General features: G+C 34.1%; 1 protein-coding gene across 3 annotated transcripts in view; it reads left to right on the forward strand.

The window, feature by feature from the left end:
• ptk2aa (protein tyrosine kinase 2aa) overlaps positions 1 to 18,821 on the forward strand; it is a 112,702-nt gene that overhangs the window by 83,726 nt on the left and 10,155 nt on the right. For all 3 annotated transcript variants that reach the window (XM_081376777.1, XM_081376776.1, XM_081376778.1), the window contains 13 exons: positions 1,107 to 1,204; positions 3,538 to 3,622; positions 3,817 to 3,917; positions 6,382 to 6,497; positions 6,593 to 6,693; positions 7,271 to 7,360; positions 7,979 to 8,183; positions 9,200 to 9,311; positions 9,422 to 9,508; positions 11,984 to 12,109; positions 12,688 to 12,813; positions 17,545 to 17,607; positions 18,163 to 18,202. In XM_081376777.1, the coding sequence (XP_081232903.1) occupies positions 1,107 to 1,204; positions 3,538 to 3,622; positions 3,817 to 3,917; positions 6,382 to 6,497; positions 6,593 to 6,693; positions 7,271 to 7,360; positions 7,979 to 8,183; positions 9,200 to 9,311; positions 9,422 to 9,508; positions 11,984 to 12,109; positions 12,688 to 12,813; positions 17,545 to 17,607; positions 18,163 to 18,202 (1,350 nt within the window). The remainder of the gene's footprint in view (positions 1 to 1,106; positions 1,205 to 3,537; positions 3,623 to 3,816; positions 3,918 to 6,381; positions 6,498 to 6,592; positions 6,694 to 7,270; positions 7,361 to 7,978; positions 8,184 to 9,199; positions 9,312 to 9,421; positions 9,509 to 11,983; positions 12,110 to 12,687; positions 12,814 to 17,544; positions 17,608 to 18,162; positions 18,203 to 18,821) is intronic.

Here is an 18,821-nt window from a genome sequence, read left to right on the forward strand (position 1 = left end):
GTGTTGTTTTAGTCGCAGGTTCCTCCTCGTATTATTGGCAAATGCAGGTTTTCATAAAATGTGTAAAATTGTGTCTCGTGGGATTCGAACCCTTGACCTTGGCGTTGTTTGTGTTACGATCTACCAGTCAGTCATCTTTATTTTATTATTAATCAAAATAATATGATTATTAATAATAACCAGATCAAAATCATAACCAAATATTAATAAAAAATAATATGATTATTAATAATAACCCATTTATATATTTATGAGCTTAAATACTTTGTATAACTGAAAACCTGCAGAAGTCATTGATATGTAGACGATGAATAGATTTTTGTTTTGCTTATTTATATTTCTTAGTTTTTTTGTTTGTTTGTTTGTTTGTTTGTTTTAATAAATGGTGCATTTTTTGTAATCTTATGATTTTTTTTTTAAATGTTTTACTATAATATTCAGTAAGGACGCATTAAATTGGACAAAAATCACAGTAAAGACATTTATAATGTTACCAAAGATGTTTTTTATTTTGCTGTATTATGATGTTTGCATAACATTTAAGACTTTATTGAATACTTATTTTAATATAGGTTATGTACATTAGTCAGGCTGAACGCCATATTTAATATGACAAATGAAAATCTCTGGCATATTTGTGCAGTTTGCTCAATCTTAATACTTCATCTTAATCAGCATCATCTTAATATTTTATGTTACCTTTAATTTTCATAACCAAATTTTTTGCCATCTAGATTATTATTATTTAATTTTTTGGGGGGGGATAGACACATTTTCAGTGTGTTGTTGGAACGCATTAAATGCGTGTCTTTCTGTCGCTCACAGCCTCGTCTTCATTTGTGGACTGTTAAATATGGCGTCCACCCTGACTAAGGTCTTTTGTTCATGACCTCAGTGTTTCTAAACCTGCAAATGGCGACGTTTGGTGAATCGCTGAGCTCTGCGTTCAGTAAATATTGTGCTGAAAGTTTGTGTCAGAGCTGCTCGTATTCAGCATGTCGTTCCTCTGAACACACGTGACGATCAGGGCTTGTGATGTTTGTAGGTTCCTCTGATGATGAGCTTCAGGTTTGTGACGTTTGCTTCCTTGTGTCTTTCGTCCGTAGCTCAGGACTATGAGATCCAGCGGGACAGAATCGAGCTGGGACGGTGTATCGGCGAGGGACAGTTCGGTGACGTCCACCAAGGGGTTTACATGAGTCCGGTAAACTGCATATTCATCATCCACACAGTCCAAACAACAGTCCATACCAAACAAACACTGTCAGGACCCGGAAGACTTATTCACCAGTGGCTCCTTCCAGATTTTCCTGTGGGTTTTTATAATGGGGTTTTTATTTATGAGTAAAATAAAGCCTGTGGTGAACATAACTTGACGATACTTTGATGTTTTGTTCTGCAACACAAACTGCACACACACCCCCATACTGAAAATGCGCATTTTGAAGCAGTTATGTTTATTTTTTGAAAACATATGTTTCTAATAATGGGCTGGATAAGACAGTTTGGGGTGTGAGTGTGTGCAGTTTACACTGTAGGACAAAATGTCAAAGTATTGTCAAGTTATGTTTACCACTGGAATTATTTTACTCATAAATTAAAAAAAAAAAAAACATTATACAACCACATAGGAAAATCTTGAAGGAACCAGCAGCGGATTATTCTTCCTGCTTCTGACATCATGCAAAAAGTGTTAGGAGTGAGAATTGTTATAAATCTTTGATAAACTATTATTTAGCATTACAAATAGCTAGTCTTAAGAACATTAATTGAAGTTTTCAATGCAAACATTAAGCTTAACCTTAAAACATTGTTATGAAAGTTATTGCATAAATATTTCTCGATAAATAAGTTTATTAGAAAGAAAAATAAGTTGGCAAGTTAGAAGTCGTCATTATTTGGTCCCAAACTAGCTAGTCTAAACAGAGCGAGATCTTAAATTAGGCTAAATCTAACGCTGTTACCGATTCTTCTGTTTTCTCATGTTTTTCTTCTTTTAAAATAAATATATTTGGACTTTAAAATCATTTTAAAATGTAAAAAATACTCTCCCCCCCACCCCCTTCTTTTTAAATAAGTACATATTGAATGAAAAATTGATACTGTGTGTGTGTGTGTGTATATATATATATATATATATATATTGTGTCTGTCAAAGTTAGCGCGTTATTAACGCATTAACGCAAAATCATATTAACGGCACTCATTTTTTTAACGCACAATTAACGCAGCGCGTATTTTCTGTTTGACCCGTGGCCCAACCCCTAGTTGGAGAAATGGAGATTCACAGTGTTGCCAACTTGGCGACATTGCAGACCCATTTAGCGATTGTTTCCCTTCAAAAAAGCGCCCAAACCTTATTTAGTTTCTGAGAATCTACCGGTACCGCCGGTGCTCTCCCAGCATGCGCGTGCCGTGCGCGCACCTCTCTCTCTCTCTGCGTCTCGCAGCACTTTAATTCAGTTAAACACAGATAATATGTTGCTTCTCTAATTTTACATGCAAGCATAGCCGAAATCATAGCACAGATATTGTCTTTATCTTATGTGTATTTGATTTCATCAGACGACGGCTCTATTATCAGGATTTTTGTGCAGATTAATATCTGGGAACGGAGAGCTGGTTACTGTATGTCTTAATGGGTCGCATTTCAGTCACCATTTCATATTCATTCCGTTGTTTGACTGACAATAGAAACAGTAAGATATACCAATGAAAACAGTTTTATTGATCATTTAACTTCATCAAAATGGGCACAGAGAGAGACAAACTAATGTATAATAAATAATAAATGTACATTTAGCATTTTCAAAAGAGCTGCCCTGTCATGCAAAAATCTAAACATGTAAAGAATAGCTCAGTGCAAAGAAAGAGAAGTAATGGGAACCTGGTATTTTTGTTCTTTCTACATGTGTCTAATAGACATGAACAAGTTCTTTGAAAAACATCTATGACCTTTGAAACATCTTCAACGTCTCGTCTTCATGCTCTATGTTGACTATGGTTTCAAGAATAAACATACATTTGCATAAAGCATCCATATTTATCCATGCCCACGTTGATTAGAGTATTACAAACTTGAAAAGTATTAATTTAAGGTACATCTAGAACAGATAAAAAATGTGTGATTAATCACAAGTTAACTCATGAAAACCATGCGATTAATCGATTAAAATTTTTAATCGATTGACAGCCCTAATATATATATATATATAGAGATTTTATTCAGAATTGTTTAATTCTATATTTTATGTTGTTTATTGTTAGAAACTAATAATGTCTCACAAATCAGAGTTTTAAACTGTATGTATAATTGTAAATGTATTTTTTTTTTGTAATGTCCCAAAAGTATTTATTAACATTATTATTTATTAACATTTATTTGTCACCAGCTCTTTACCGTGTTCTGAAACTGTTAAAACAAACTAAAATGTCACTGTTTGTTGAAATACTGTAATACTTTGTGATATTCTTGAATTGGTTCACACGGCTTCTGAGTTGCATGTGTTTGACATCATCATGTGCTCTTCCTGACAGGAGAATCCATCATTATCGGTGGCCATTAAGACGTGTAAGAACTGCACCTCTGACAGCGTGCGTGAGAAGTTCCTACAGGAAGCTCGTGAGTATTACAAGTAACACTTCACTCTAGTGACCCACATCACATATAGCTGACTCAGTTAGTGGTTAAATTGAAGTTGAATATGAGGAAGTCACTACTGTCACAGTTTCTGAGAAGTGAGAATCCCACAAAACCATTATGATTTTGCAAAAGTGTTTTGCATGACAATGTTTGTGTGATGTAACGTTTGACAGTGACGATGCGGCAGTTCGACCATCCGCACATTGTGAAGTTGATTGGAATAATCACTGAAAATCCCGTCTGGATCATCATGGAGTTGTGCACGCTTGGAGAGGTGAGACTTGGTTTTGTTTCAAAATGCCCCATAATGCTTTTTTAAAGGCTCCTAGTTTTGTTTTGCCGTCTCCTTTAATGGGTGTCCATGCATCCTAGGTTAAAACACACTTTCACACTGCAGAATCAGCTCTCTTCTCACAGTGTCTGAAACAGTTTGATAAATGATTCAGTCTCTCTAAACCCCGCCTTTCTGAGAGCCTGCTCTGCTCTGATTGGTCAGAAGGCCTAATCTGTTGAGATTGGTCGATTGGAAAACCAAACGCACATTTGCATATCTGAACTTCAGCTCTTCCTCAGCACTTTATACACAGTGATACGAACAGTAACGATGGCGCCGGTTTTACCGTATCAATCTCAATCTTCTCAAACCAAACTCTTCCAGTCTCAGATACAACTAGTGTTTGAGGGTCAAAGACATTGTTCATGAGCAGCCAATGAAGACCATAGACGGCCATTATGCAAATATGTTACAAATGTCATATCAGGCAATTCAGAATCACTTCTTTCTTTATAAAACAATAACTTGATGTATTGTGTTTTAAACTTTAAAACATTGGAGACCTTATACATTCACAGACAGCTTTATTACGGTACACACTACATGAAAGGTCATATCTGAAAAGCAGAGGTGGACAGTAACAAAGTACATTTACTTCAGTACTGTACTTAGGTACACTTTTTGAGTATCTGTACTTAACTTGAGTATTTTTTTTTTATTACTTTAACTTCACTACATTTGAAAGACAAATATCGTACTTTTTACTCCACTACAATTCTGTCAAGGTCCTTGAGTAGAAAGTAGTAATGTCAGTCAGGGGATGATTTTGGTTGCAGGGGTTGCATTTTGGTTGGAAATTAAAGTCGGATTGATGTCAGAAATAGGGCTGGGTACCGAGTTCGATACTTTTTAGGTACCGACCGAACTGCCTCGATACTATCGAGTATCGAAAAATGACTTGTTGTTCGGTACCAGATTTCGATTCCTAAGGGGTTAACTCGTCAACGTCAGTGCTCAAACAAATACATATGAAATGCACAACGACACACCTAAAGACACTCACGCACATACACGCAAACTCTACACACACGAGACACGCGGAACTCTCCGCGTACATAGCCTACTCATATGAGACGCGCGCGCACACACAAACTCTCCACGCACATACTCATATGAGACGCGAGTATACACACACACACACAAACACACACACACACAATACGCTAAAGATGTGAAAAAGTCTATCAAAATTGTGGCTACATTTCTCCAGGCTCGATGCTAACAGCCCGTGATCCAGTATTTGTGGTAAAATAATTGCTGCAAAGACCGGTACCACGACAGATATGATGAAGACCTTGACAGTGGAGTAAACATAAGAGCAGAAAGTTGCTCCGTCTTCGACTGGTAAATGAAGAGATACCTTGTTCTCTGACAGTGTTTATATTGCAATAATAACCTATATATATATATACCCAAAAATGACCTTAAAACATTTTTAATGTTACAAAAGATTTCTGTTTCAAATGCTGTTCTTTTGAAATTTTTATTCATCAAAGAATCATGAAAAAATGTATAATAGTTTCCTAAATATTAAGCAGCAAACATATTTCTGTAGGATCATGTGACACTGAAGTAATGATTTTGAAAATTCAGCTTTGACATCACAGGAATAAAATACATTTTGAAATATATTCAAATAAGATTTTAAATTGTCATACTATTTCACAACGTTACAAGTTTTACTGTATTTTTGATCAAACAAATTCAGCTCTGGTGAGCATGAGCTCTTTATAAAAAAAATGTTCCTTTTTGTGCACTGACTAAGGAGCATGAGTCAAACTGAAAAAATAAAACCAAAGTTTTTCTGAGGTAATGTGTTATGTAATCTTCTTAAAAATGGATTTCATAAAATTGGTATCGAAAAAAGTATCGTTCAGGAACCAGTATCGAAATCAAGGTATCGGTATCAAATTTTTTTTAACCATACCCAGCCCTAGTCAGAAACCGACTGATGTTGGTCCGAAACCATTGTGGACGTTATTGGGTGCACTTATTCGATCTCACATTCAATCCCACTCCTGGAACTGTGTTCTAGAAATAAATGTGATATTGATATGAGGGTAGGCATAGATGCAGAGGCATAAGGTACTGTAAGTATTACACACAACAATGCAACAATAATAAAACAATGCATTGACATTTACTTTTGATACTTAAGTACTTTTAAAAATAAGTACTTCTGTGCTTTTACTTAAGTAATAATCGGTCTTCACAACTTATACTTGTAACGGAGTAATATTTGCCCAGTAGTGTCTGTACTTTCACTCAAGTAAGGAAATTGTGTACTTTGTCCACCTCTGCTGAAAAAGCATAATAGGGGCACTTTAAACTCCTCTTTTGGTTGACCAGCTTCTAGACTCACTGTAAAAACCCATCTGGAAATCACTGTTGTGTTTATGTTTAGTTGAGGTCGTTCTTGCAAGTAAGGAAGTACAACCTGGACCTGTCCACGCTGATCCTGTTCTCCTACCAGCTGAGCACAGCGCTGGCGTACCTGGAGAGCAAACGCTTCGTGCACCGGTGAGCATCAACATCACCACTGCAGCTTGAAGGTCTTCACAAGCGCGACTCGTTTCTGATCACAATGCACTCAGATAAATGTGTGTTTTCCGCAGGGACATCGCTGCCAGGAACGTGTTGGTGTCCTCCACGGATTGTGTGAAACTTGGTGACTTCGGTCTCTCCCGATACATGGAGGACAGTTCCTATTACAAAGGTAATTCACACTGCCATTTAACATGCATATTAACCACTAAACAGTGTTATTTACATTAATGTAATGTAATGTGTATATTCAGTAAAAAACACTACAAGTCACAGAGGTTTTCATTTATCCGAGGTGAGTAAGAAAGGTACAAAAGCTACAGGTTAAATAATTAAGCTTGATCTGCCGTCCACCTCAGCGGCTGACAAAAAACCCTATTTTAACCCCTCAAAAAGATATAATTAATGCAAGAAATAAGCGTGCCCAGAATAAGGAAATAGCGTCTTCTGGTGGAGAGTGAAGGCTTTGTTTAGATTCTGTAAAACGTTTTTAGTCTGCCTAATTGTTAATGCCATGCAACATTTTGTAAGATGTAAGGCCAAGAAAGTACATTTAAATAAAATTTAACAAAGTTGTACATACAAATTTGTTTAGTCTTTTTTTTTATGTTGATTTTGTTTATTATGTTTGTATTTAGTATATTGTTTGTAGAGTGTTGAGTCTGTATCTGTCGTGTAATGGCCTGTGAAGCTGATTAGCAAAACATTTAAATACAAACGGTCTGTAAACAGTAGTGTGTGTTTTCCAGCTTCTAAAGGGAAACTGCCGATCAAATGGATGGCTCCAGAATCCATAAACTTCCGCCGGTTTACCTCAGCCAGCGACGTCTGGATGTTTGGTAACTGAAATTTCATTATGCTGTTTCCTACAGTTTGACTGTTCTTGAACACCACAAACATTAACGCTTTGAGCACCATCTTTCTATTATTAATACAATATTAGTTTGATTGGAAATAAGGAATATATATATATTTTTTATTATTATTAATTAATTCATTTGATCATTTTACTCTTAATAATAAAACATTAAATATTTTAGATTTTTAATTGTGCAAAAATTATATAAATCCCACACACTCCTCAAACTTACATCACCATAAGCCTGAGGAAAGTCGATTGACGTAAAAAATTATGAAAATGCAAGATTGAGAAGTGTGCAGGATTTATATTTTTTTTATAGATATATACATTTTTTTAAATATATATATAAATGTTTTTTTAAATATATATAAAAAATATTTATATTTTTTTATATATATATAAATGTTTTTTAAATATATATAAAAATTATTTTAATATTAAAATATTATATTGGACTTTAATCCTACACACCTATGAATGAATCAGGTGTGTGAGGCTCTATATTTTCTATTAAAAAAAAATACATTATTGTTTTGTCCATTTTTTGCCTGTATTCAGATATGACAATAATTAGATTGGTGTGTGTCTCTCTCAGGTGTGTGTATGTGGGAAATCCTCATGTTCGGCATTAAGCCCTTCCAGGGCGTGAAGAATAATGACGTGATCGGGCGGATCGAGAACGGCGAGAGGTTAGCGATGCCCCAAAACTGCCCCCCCACCCTCTACAGCCTCATGACCAAATGCTGGGCGTACGACCCCAGCAAACGCCCGCGCTTCACTGAACTCAAGACTCAGCTCAGGTCAGTGTGTGTGTGTGTGTGTGTGTGTGTGTGTGTACGGACCGCTTTACTCATGCTTTTGTAAAGCTAATCTGGATAAAAGCGTCTTCTAGATGACTTATTTCACATGTAATGTCATAGTAAAGCAGCCGTTTTACAGTGTTTGCACATAATCTGGTGGGTTTATGCTCTTCTTGGTTTCTGACACTAGAGGTCTCCGTTCAGCTTTCAGAGTGTCACGGTCAATCCAGAATGATCAGCCATATAATTATACAAGCTATTTATTTTCTTGTTGCGCTCTAATGTGCAACAAATTAACCATTTATCATTTATAATGATTCATTATTAACAAATATGTGAACTATGTTAATTTTAGTGGTGCAATTTAGTTAATAATAACAATTCTGATAAAGAATAACAATGAAGCCTGTCAGAAAACGTTACTCATTTACAGGAAACTCGAAAAATTTGAATATCATGCAAAAGTTCATTTATTTCAGTAATTCAACTTAAAAGGTGAAACTAATATATTATATATAGACTCATTACATGCAAAGTGAGATATTTCAAGCCTTTATTTGTTATCATTTTGATGATTATGGCTTATGAAAACCCCAAATTCAATTCATTTTGAACATTTTCATAAGCTGTAAGCCATAACCATTAAAATGATAACAAATAAAGGCTTGAAATATCTCACTTTGCATGTAATGAGTCTATATAATATATTAGTTTCACCTTTTATGTTGAATTACTGAAATAAATGAACTTTTGCACGATATTTTAATCTTTCAGAGGTAGGAGAACAGGAGATCCTGTATTCAGTTACATAATTATTACATATTTACATATATTACATATTTATATAAAAAAAATAATACAGAACAATATATGAAAATAAGTGATATTATATTTAAAATGTTTTATTTTTTTTGTTTGTCTAATCGAAGCCAAAAGTCAGTCTAATCACTGCTGTAGCAAAATAAATGCAGAAAATGCCGTTTTTTCCTCATTCCTGTGTGTGTGTGTCCCTTCAGCACGATCCTGGACGAGGAGAAGGCCCAACAGGAGGAGCGTTTCCGTATGGAGATGAGGAGACAGGTCACCGTGTCCTGGGACACTGGCACTTCAGACGAGGCTCCTCCGAAGGTGAGTCTCAGTGACAAGTGTATATCAGAGATCTGCAGTACCCTGATCAGATCTACAGGAAGTGTGTGTGTAACTGGGTCTGTTTTAATCAGTGGTTTTGTTTTTTACAGCCCAGCCGACCTGGATACCCGAGTCCTCGATCCAGTGATGGATATTTCCCTAGTCCTCAACATGCTGGTCAGCTCAATCATTACCAGGTAACGTTACTTCGCCCACATCAGCATCTTCATGCAAACACATTTAACCCTCTGGTGCTCTTGGGTCATTTTTGACCCAACAATTTTACATTTTTATTTTTTATCGGAATGGTACGAAACTTAAAGGTTTTGGCACTTGCTGTGTGAACACATGATTCGAATAGGTTAAATGGTCCTGAAGTTCGTCTTTGAAAAGAGATCAAACTTAAGTCTGTGCTCTAAAGCATTTAAGATTTACGACAGTTTAAGTTGGAAAATTACTTTTCAAGGCTATGCTCAAAAAGTGAATAAATGGATAATAAATACAGTGTAAATATAATTTAGTACCATAAAATCCCCTAAAAATATTAAATAAAAAACATTATCGAATTAAAATATAGTACATTAATTTCATTGGAAAAAAAAAAATCAGTCATTTTTGACCGACACGCGAAGAAGCGCCTGAGGTTAATAAATAAACAACAAGAAATATAAATGTTTGGGTGCAAGTTTTTTATTTTTATTTTATAGAAGAAATATCAAAACAAACAATAGAAATACAATACAATACATTTCAAATACTAGGGGGAGGTATAGACAGTGTTATAGGAATGCTTTAAAGAGTGTACATGCTGGTAAAATCCTAATAGGTTTTTGTTTCTTCGAGGGCAATATCGACTCAATATAATGCGTCACTTCATTTTTAAATGCAATAAAACATGGTCTTTTCCCTGAAAATGTGCATTTATGAATGTAAAATTTAGCCATGAAAATAAAAAAAATTATAAAATAAGTGCGGGGTTGTTTATCTTAGTTGTTTATCTAGTAGAGCATCTTTCCACAGTAATGTACAATTTTCATCAACATTTCCAACAATAAAAATAAAGTACATTTTGCCCATAAAAGTACATCAAATAAAAAAAAGACACATAAGGGCAGCGCCAAAATAAATGAACCGCTGTCAGTCAACTATCATCAGTTGTTGGGGTGCAAGTTGTGAACGATTTTATTTTGTATGCTGCTCACATGATGTCACTGCAATGAAGAGCCTGTTATTCATTCCCCTTCTGTTGTTCAACAAAGAGTCTCCAAATACCATACCTGACAAACTGAGTACTGTCGCCAAACACTCACGAAATACCCCAAAACTTCCCAACATAAACATTCAGCAAACACCCAAACACACTTCAGATAGCAGTGCACTTCTCCAGCCAGACTCCCTGATGTGCTTCTGTTTCAGCACGAGGCTGGTGTAGAAGAGCATGTGATTGGCTGGCTTCAGCTCCCTGAAGTTATTTCACAGCTCGTCCGAGAGCGTCTCTGACAGCAGGCATTTCCTCTGCACTCTTTAAAGACACATGCTATTGTTGACTCCAGATACATTCCATCAGCTCACACACACACACACACACACACACACACACACACACACACATACATATCACCGCTGTTATCACCGCTCTGTTTTCATGCCTTAAAAGGCTTTTGTGCTCAATCCGCTGGTTTTGTGTCAGGGTGATTATTGGCCTCTCTGAGAGGAGTGAGAGACGCTCCGGGGGTCTTGAAGACAACCTGAAACGGCTCTCATAACACGTTTTAGTTACATAATGTGACATTTATGAGAGTAAAATTATTTTTAACAAGGATATAAATACCATATTACAGTATTAAATTGTAATATGGAAAATCGCTTATTGTTATCTAAGACTAAATCTGTTTAAAAAAATTCTATTAAAAAAAATCTATTTAAAATTAAATGTTTTAATTGAAGCCTGTCTGAAATAAAATATGAATATTTTATGAAAAACTAAGTTGCAGTTAATGGAAATAAAAAAACTAAAACTGAATTTTTTTTTTTTAACTAAATAGAAATAACTAATAAAAATGACAAAAGCACATAACAATATTTGTTGAAAATTAATCTAAAATTAAAACAAAAACAAAAATATAAAAAATAAAGCTAACTCAAAGCTAAAATAAAAAGAAATATCAGATGAAAAACTAACTGAAATAAGTTTAAGTTAATAAATTGTTTAAAAAAACTAAAAGAATTGAAAATAAATTAAAACTATAAATAAAAAATAATAAAAATGACAAAAATAAATAAACTAAAATTAAATCTGTTAAATATAAAAATAAAGGTAATGCAAAGATAAAATAAAATAAAATATAAATATAAAAAAACTAACTGAAATAAATTTTAGTTGTATGTAAGTACTAAAATTACTAACTGAAAATAAAAAAATAAAAGTGAAATTAAAATAAAATAAATAAAAATTATAAAAAGTGACAAGAGCGCATAGAAAATTATTAATAATTAAAATAAAATTAACGCTAATTCAAATTATTAATAAAAACTATAATAGTTTATAAATAATACTTAAAATAACACTGATTGCTACAGTATTCTTATTTGTATTTTTGAAAACTTTTACTTTTTTTTTTTATAAATAAATGTAAAAGTGCTTTAAATCAAATGTCTTATCATCTGTGCAGGGGTCTGGATATCCCAGTGCACTCGCGCCCGGAGCGGGATTCCCCCCGCAAGCCTCAGTCCTCGACCCACACGAGACCTGGAACCACCACAGGCCGGACGTTCCCGTGTGGTCTCCGAACATGGAGGTGAGTGAGCAGAAGAGAGCGTTTCACTTCTTCTTTTGTATCGCACTATTATTGAGCCAGTCCTTATTTATGGTGCCATGTGATTTTCTCATATGCGAACAGTTACCAACAAGAACAAATTCTTAAAGAGAACTTATTTAGCAAGTAAAATTACTGGTATCCCCATCCCTAATTTATTGGATAGTGTCTCTACATTCACGTTGCAAAAGGCACAAAAAAATCTTAAATGACCCAGAACACCCACTCTATAAATATTTGATACCCCTGACTGATGTGTAGAAAGGCCAGGTATAGTAAGAGTTTTGTTCCTGTATCTATACGAGCTCTAAATACATAGGAAATCGGCCACTGATGCGTCACTTATGCTCTCTTTGTTATTTTTTGTGATGTTAGCAACTATTTGTTTCTTGATATGTTGATAATTTACCATGTTATGTGTGTTTGTTATGTACACAAATTTCCTCTCAAGGACAAATAAAAAAACTGTCTGTCTATCAGCGTTAGATATCTTGCTCAGTGTATGCGTGTTCAGTGGAGCGCGGTCATTAACGCTGCTGTTCTCTGTGTGTGTGTGTCAGGATGGGGCGGCTCTGGGCCGGAGTCAGGTGATGCCCGTCACACACCTGATGGAGGAGACGCTGATGAAGCAGCAGCAGCAGATGGAGGAGGACCAGAGGTGGCTGGAGCACGAGGAGAGCTTCTTGGTACTGACACACACTCACTGACGTCCACCTGCAACACCCGTCTCTCTCATACACACCGGACTATTCAGGGCTGTCAGAGTCACATCTGAGTTTCAAATATTAGTCAAATTTAATTTAACAATTAATGTAATCTTAGAAAGTCCTGGAAATTTCTAGAGTGAAAAAAAAAAAATATATATATATATAATAATTAAATATAAAAAAAAAAAATGTCTAAATCTAAATGTCTATGGGAATTTAAAAATAAAATATTCAGGAAGTTTAAAAGTTTTTAAGCCTGGAAAGGTCTTGCAAATTTTAGTTTAAGTAAAAGTTTATGAATAGTAGTTTTAACAGTCATGCAATTTAATTATTTTGTATAAACAATTTAATACAACGCTTGGTTTGGTTTATATTTCTCACTATGCCTTCTTGTTAGCACACTCCTCTAACTAAAATGATGTCCTTAATATTATTCAAATATTAGTATCATTTTAGTTTTAAAAAAAAATCAACTCAATTTCTCAACCCTTTTGACAGCCCTAATACTATTGATACTGTTCTAGAATACTCAAAGAATTTTAATGAATAGTTCCATAAAATCTTAACTATTTAAAAAAATCCATAAATCTTAACTTTTCTACACTTTTCTAGCATTTAATTTTTCTCTCTTGTCCACTTATTATTTTAGAAAACTTAAATCTTAAAGTATATAATAATATAATAATAAATAAATAATAATATTAACAAACAAAAAATTAAATAAATGTAAATTTATATTAATAAATGATAATAAAGGTTTATTGCACCGCAGTCATAATTTAGTCTATGATCATTTTCCACCTTTACACTACTGTACCTTTAAGATTGCTATATGTAAATGAGCTCTAATCTCTGCATATGAAGATGTATTTCACATCATTCGTCATTGCTGTATCTTGAACGTGTCTTCATATGTAAATATATGTGATATTTCTGAATCATGTTTGCTGTTTAGTTTCATAAGTGGTCTTGATGGACCGGAAAGGAGGTTTTGAGTCCGGAAAGTCAGTAAGTCACATGAAACATTTCAGATTGAGTGTTTTTCCTGAAACGGCTCTTTGGCTTGTTGGTCACTTTGAGTGTGTTTGGCATCCATTGCATCTGTGGTTGTTGTTACTCTGAGAAGGAGATGGAACAAAGTGAAGATGTGCCGTCCTGAAAACAAAGCTGTAAATCTGAGCGCACCTGCGAGTGAAACCGTCTTCTCTTCGCCAGAGGAAACTGTTCCACATCCACATCCCTGCCAAACGCTCCACGCGCCCCTCAGATGCCATGTGTTTCTCGAGCTGCTGGTCCCCGGATGATATTTGCAGTGGGGGTTTGTGGGGGTTTTGGTTGCTGAGACCTGATTTAACACTCGAGTGGTTTCCTCCGCAGGCTGAAACTCTAGATCTGAGGATTTGAGGATTGTTGTTAGCTGAGATGTGACTGTAATATCGCTCTCTGTCCGGTGGAAACTTGGGCGCCTCTTCACGCGTGTCATAAGTGATCGTTTCATTTGGCAGCAGGGGTTTGTGGGAATCGGTGGAAACCCGTGTGGTTCGTGCCTTCCTGAGAAACGCTGGCATCTTCTCATTCTTTAAGGAAAAAATTAAAAGCTTTTCTCAAAAGGAAAGAATCCGAGTGTGTCTGGAATGAACACTAGTGCACTGCACACTATATACTGTATCATCATGTTATTTAAAATGGTGTGATGTGACTAAAATTTCATGATTCAATTATTTCAATTATTTTTTACTTGTTATTCAATAAGTTTTATATTTTTGAAAGAAGTCTCTAATGCTTATCAAGGCTGCGTTTATTTGATCAAAAATACAGGAAAAATAGTAATATTGTGAAATATTATTACAACTTAAAATAATAGTTTACTATTTGAATATACTTTAAAAATAGTTTATTCCTGTGATGCAAAGCTGAATTTTCAGCATCATTACTCCAGTCTTCAGTGTCACATGTGACATCCAGTCTTTCACATGATCCTTTAGAAATCATTCTAATATGATGATTTATTATGTGCTGGAAACAGTTCTGCTGCCTAATATATTTGATGAATAAAAGGTTAAAAAGAACTGCATTTATTCAAAATAAAAAAAATATTTTCTAATTATATAAATCTTCTTTACTATCACTTTTTATCAATTTAACACATCCTTGCTGAATAAAAGTATTGATTTATTTCAAAAAAAGAAAGAAAAAAAATTACTGACCTCAAATTACTGACCAGTCGTGTATATTGTTGCTACAAAAGATTTCTATTTTTAAAAAATGTGCTTCTTTTTTTATTTGTATTTTTTATTTGTATTTTTTTTATTCATCAAAGTATCCTAAAAAAGTATCACAGGTTATGAAAAATATTAAGCAGCAGAACTGTTTCCAACTTTGATAATGAATCATCATATTAGAATGATTTCTAATGATCCTGAAAATTCAGCTTTGATCACAGAAATAAATGATATAAATCGAAAACCAATTATTTTAAATTGTAATAATATATCACAATATTACATTTTTGTTTTTCTGTATTTTTGATCAAATAAATGCAGGCTTGATGAGCAGAAGAAACTTCTTTCAAAAACATTAAAAATTGTAATGTTTCCAAACTTTTGACCTGTACTGTATATATAAATATATAAATATGTGCTATTTAGCTTTTTACGATAAAAATTGCTTCAAAATAGAATTACAATTATAAAGCACAAAAAGCCAAATTTATCTGTCAAGAATTCAGTCATTTCCATTTATAATTGCAACTTCAACTTCTATAAAGCATCTCTACAGAGGGTGATAATATAGTGGCATTATTAAGTCAATAAGTTGTCGATTAAATAGTGTACAGCTGAAAGGTGCTTCATCACATTTGATTATTTCCTGTTTTATTGGGATATTTATGGACGCAAATCAAAAGATCAGATGATTCATAACACATGAATGAATCAGTCTGAAATCAGCGAAAGTTCAAAACAATGTAATTAATATTTGAAAACAGTTCAGACTCTAAAGCCACATCTGAAGCCGTTTCAAAGTAGTGGATATTTTCAGCCCCGGTTTGAGTTGTTTGGAAAATAAGTTAACGTCAGATTATCATCTGACAAAATAAATTACCAAAATAAAATACAGTGTACTCGCATTTTTAATCTAATTTTGCATAAAAAGTTGTATGTTTCCCCTGAGCAGTCTCTGATTAAATAACAGCAAAAACAAAATGTGACTGATATCGTTCGGTTCAATGACAGTTCATTCACTGCACAGGAAATGGAAAGTCAAGTCGAGCGCAATGCATTATGGGATAAAGTGTTCCATGCAGTTGTATGCTTGGTAAACTCAGAAGGTCATTGGTTTTTCCATGCTTGCACATTTGCATACTGCATATTACTCTCTGCGTATAAAAATAGTAGGTAGTTGGTCCTTGAGATCGGCCCCTCAGTGGAGCGTTGATCAGCGCAGCGCATACCAGGAGCTCTTCTGTTTGTGCTAGAGCAGCGGGAGGAAAGGAAAGCGTGGGATGTGAGAGAGAGAGAGAGAGAGAGAGAGGGAGCAGAGAGTTTTCTTGAGCAGGAATCTGAAGGCTTCTCACATGGACACACACACACCACAGCGCTCGCGCTCCGCTCAGAGGATGCATCTCTTCAAGTTCTGTTTCGGAAAGCCGGTAACTAGACTTCTGTAGTGAGTTCTTCACGTTCTTCACATTGAGCTTTTCTAGATGGAGCAAGAACTCGCTGCATCGTTTCGGGAAATCTTTACTTTGTGCTGAAGTTTGTTGCTTTTTTTGAGGCTTTGAGGTTTGTCAGAACGGAAAGTGGAAAATCAGGAACATTTTAAACTGTGATCTTCAAGCTTGGTAAAATAATGTATATTTATGTAATCTTACAACGTGATACGCATTTCTAAAGTTAAAATAAGAAATCAAGTTTTTAAGTTAAGAACATTAAATATTTAAAAAAATATATATAAATATGAATAAAATAATGCAGATTTTAATATTAAAATGTTGTTTATTATGAGCTGTAGCAGTAGTATTATTTTTGTATTTTATGTGCGAAATTTCAGGGAATTAAAAAAAAGTCATGCAAATTAATATAATCTTAAAATGTTTTATAAATTTCTAAAGTGAAAATAAGAAAATACATTATATTAAGCATTAAATATTTAAATGTAATATATATAAAAATGGTGGACATATTTTTAAAATATTACAGAGATATAAATATCAAAATGTTTATTATTATATATTTATGTATTTTATGTTTTTCAAAACCTTGAATAATAAGATAATAAGAAATAAAGTAACCTATATAAATAATTTGTATTTATTTATTTAACTTTTTTTATTTAAATAAAAATATATGTAAATAATTGTCAATTAATGTTAAAAAATAAAATTAAATACATTTAAATGTTTAAACTATTGCTGTCATATCGATCAATTGCATAACATAAAAGTTTATATATATATATATATATTTTTACTAACTTTTATGTTATATGCAATTAATCGATTTGACAACACTGGTTTAAATCTTATTTTAATTATTATTGTTATTGTTGTATGATTTTAATCTAGTAATCACTGGAAAAGTCATGGCAATCCTTTAGTCATGTGATGTGGGAACCTGATGATGACATAGTCATACGAAAGTTGATCTTATGAATATTTGATATTTGATAAATCCTCAGCATGTGTTTGATGAAGGGATTGTGTTTGTTCAGAAGCCGGAGTCGAGGAACTCGAGGGGCAGTATCGACCGGGAGGACGGCGCTCTCCAGACCCCGGTGAGTTCCCAGAATTCCCTGCTTGTTTTTGTTTCTTCCCAGAGGGAGATTTGCAGTGCCACAGCGAGGACACAATCTGCTTCTCACTTCCTGTTAGAGTCGCAGCCAGTAATGCCGATCACACTCGGCCAAAATCTTCCAAAACAGCTGAAAAGTGCTGATCCTGAACTCATTCCTGAACTCATTCATTTACCGAAAGGCTGAAACAGGGGAATCTGAAACCCTGAGAGGAGAAGTAACAGGAGGAGGGTGAATTAAAGGGGTGTCATGGGAGCTTTACTGTGATCACAGACGGGAATCCCAGCGCTAGCATCATCTCTGATGAATAACGAGTGAAAAACAGGCGTCATCTCACGAGAGCCTCGTTTAACGGCCATAATTACAGAAGATCAGGGCGAGAGCGATGTGTTTGCTCAGATTAGCTGGGTGAAACTCTTAAGGCCTGAAATATGCCTGGCTTTCCCACAAACTACCCACAATTCCACAGCAGGAACCCAGTCTGCAGGAAAACCACTGTGTTTTTAAACGCTTGTGTGTGATTGTGTGTTCTTTCAGATGGGGAAGCAACACGTTTACCAGCCGGTGGGAAAAGCAGGTGTGAACACACACAGTGACATTCCCTCTCAGAGTTAATCACCTCAATACACATTTTCATTAACAATTATACATTGACTTTAACTAGGATCATCTTTTAGTTTCTCCACGGTCAGGAAAAACCTGGAAATATCACTTTCAATCTAAAAAAAGCATGGAAGTTAATAAAATAAAAGTTGTGGAAATTTCTGTGCACACACACACACACATAATATATACATATAAATATCAAACATATACATACAAACTTGTATGTTAGATGCGATTAATCGATTTGACAGCACTAATATATACACACACACACAAACTTTTGCCTATATTTATTGTAATACATATATAGTATTTTATTTTTTCTATATTTTTTTAAAATGCATATATAGTATTTTTTTCTATATTTAAATATATATATATATATACACACATGAACTTTTTAAATTCTTTTTTATTATTATGTTTATTATAAATAATAATAATAATTATTAATATTTTTATTACATAATTTATAATTGAAATTCATTACTAAAAAAGGTGTGTAAACAGTTTGACAAACAGTGCTAAAATACACTTTTTACACATAATGGTAATATTTTTGTGGTAGATTTGTGATAAATACAAATTTT

Source organism: Scardinius erythrophthalmus (genome assembly GCF_964197995.2).
Source record: "Scardinius erythrophthalmus genome assembly, chromosome: 10".
Lineage (NCBI taxonomy): Eukaryota > Metazoa > Chordata > Actinopteri > Cypriniformes > Leuciscidae > Scardinius > Scardinius erythrophthalmus.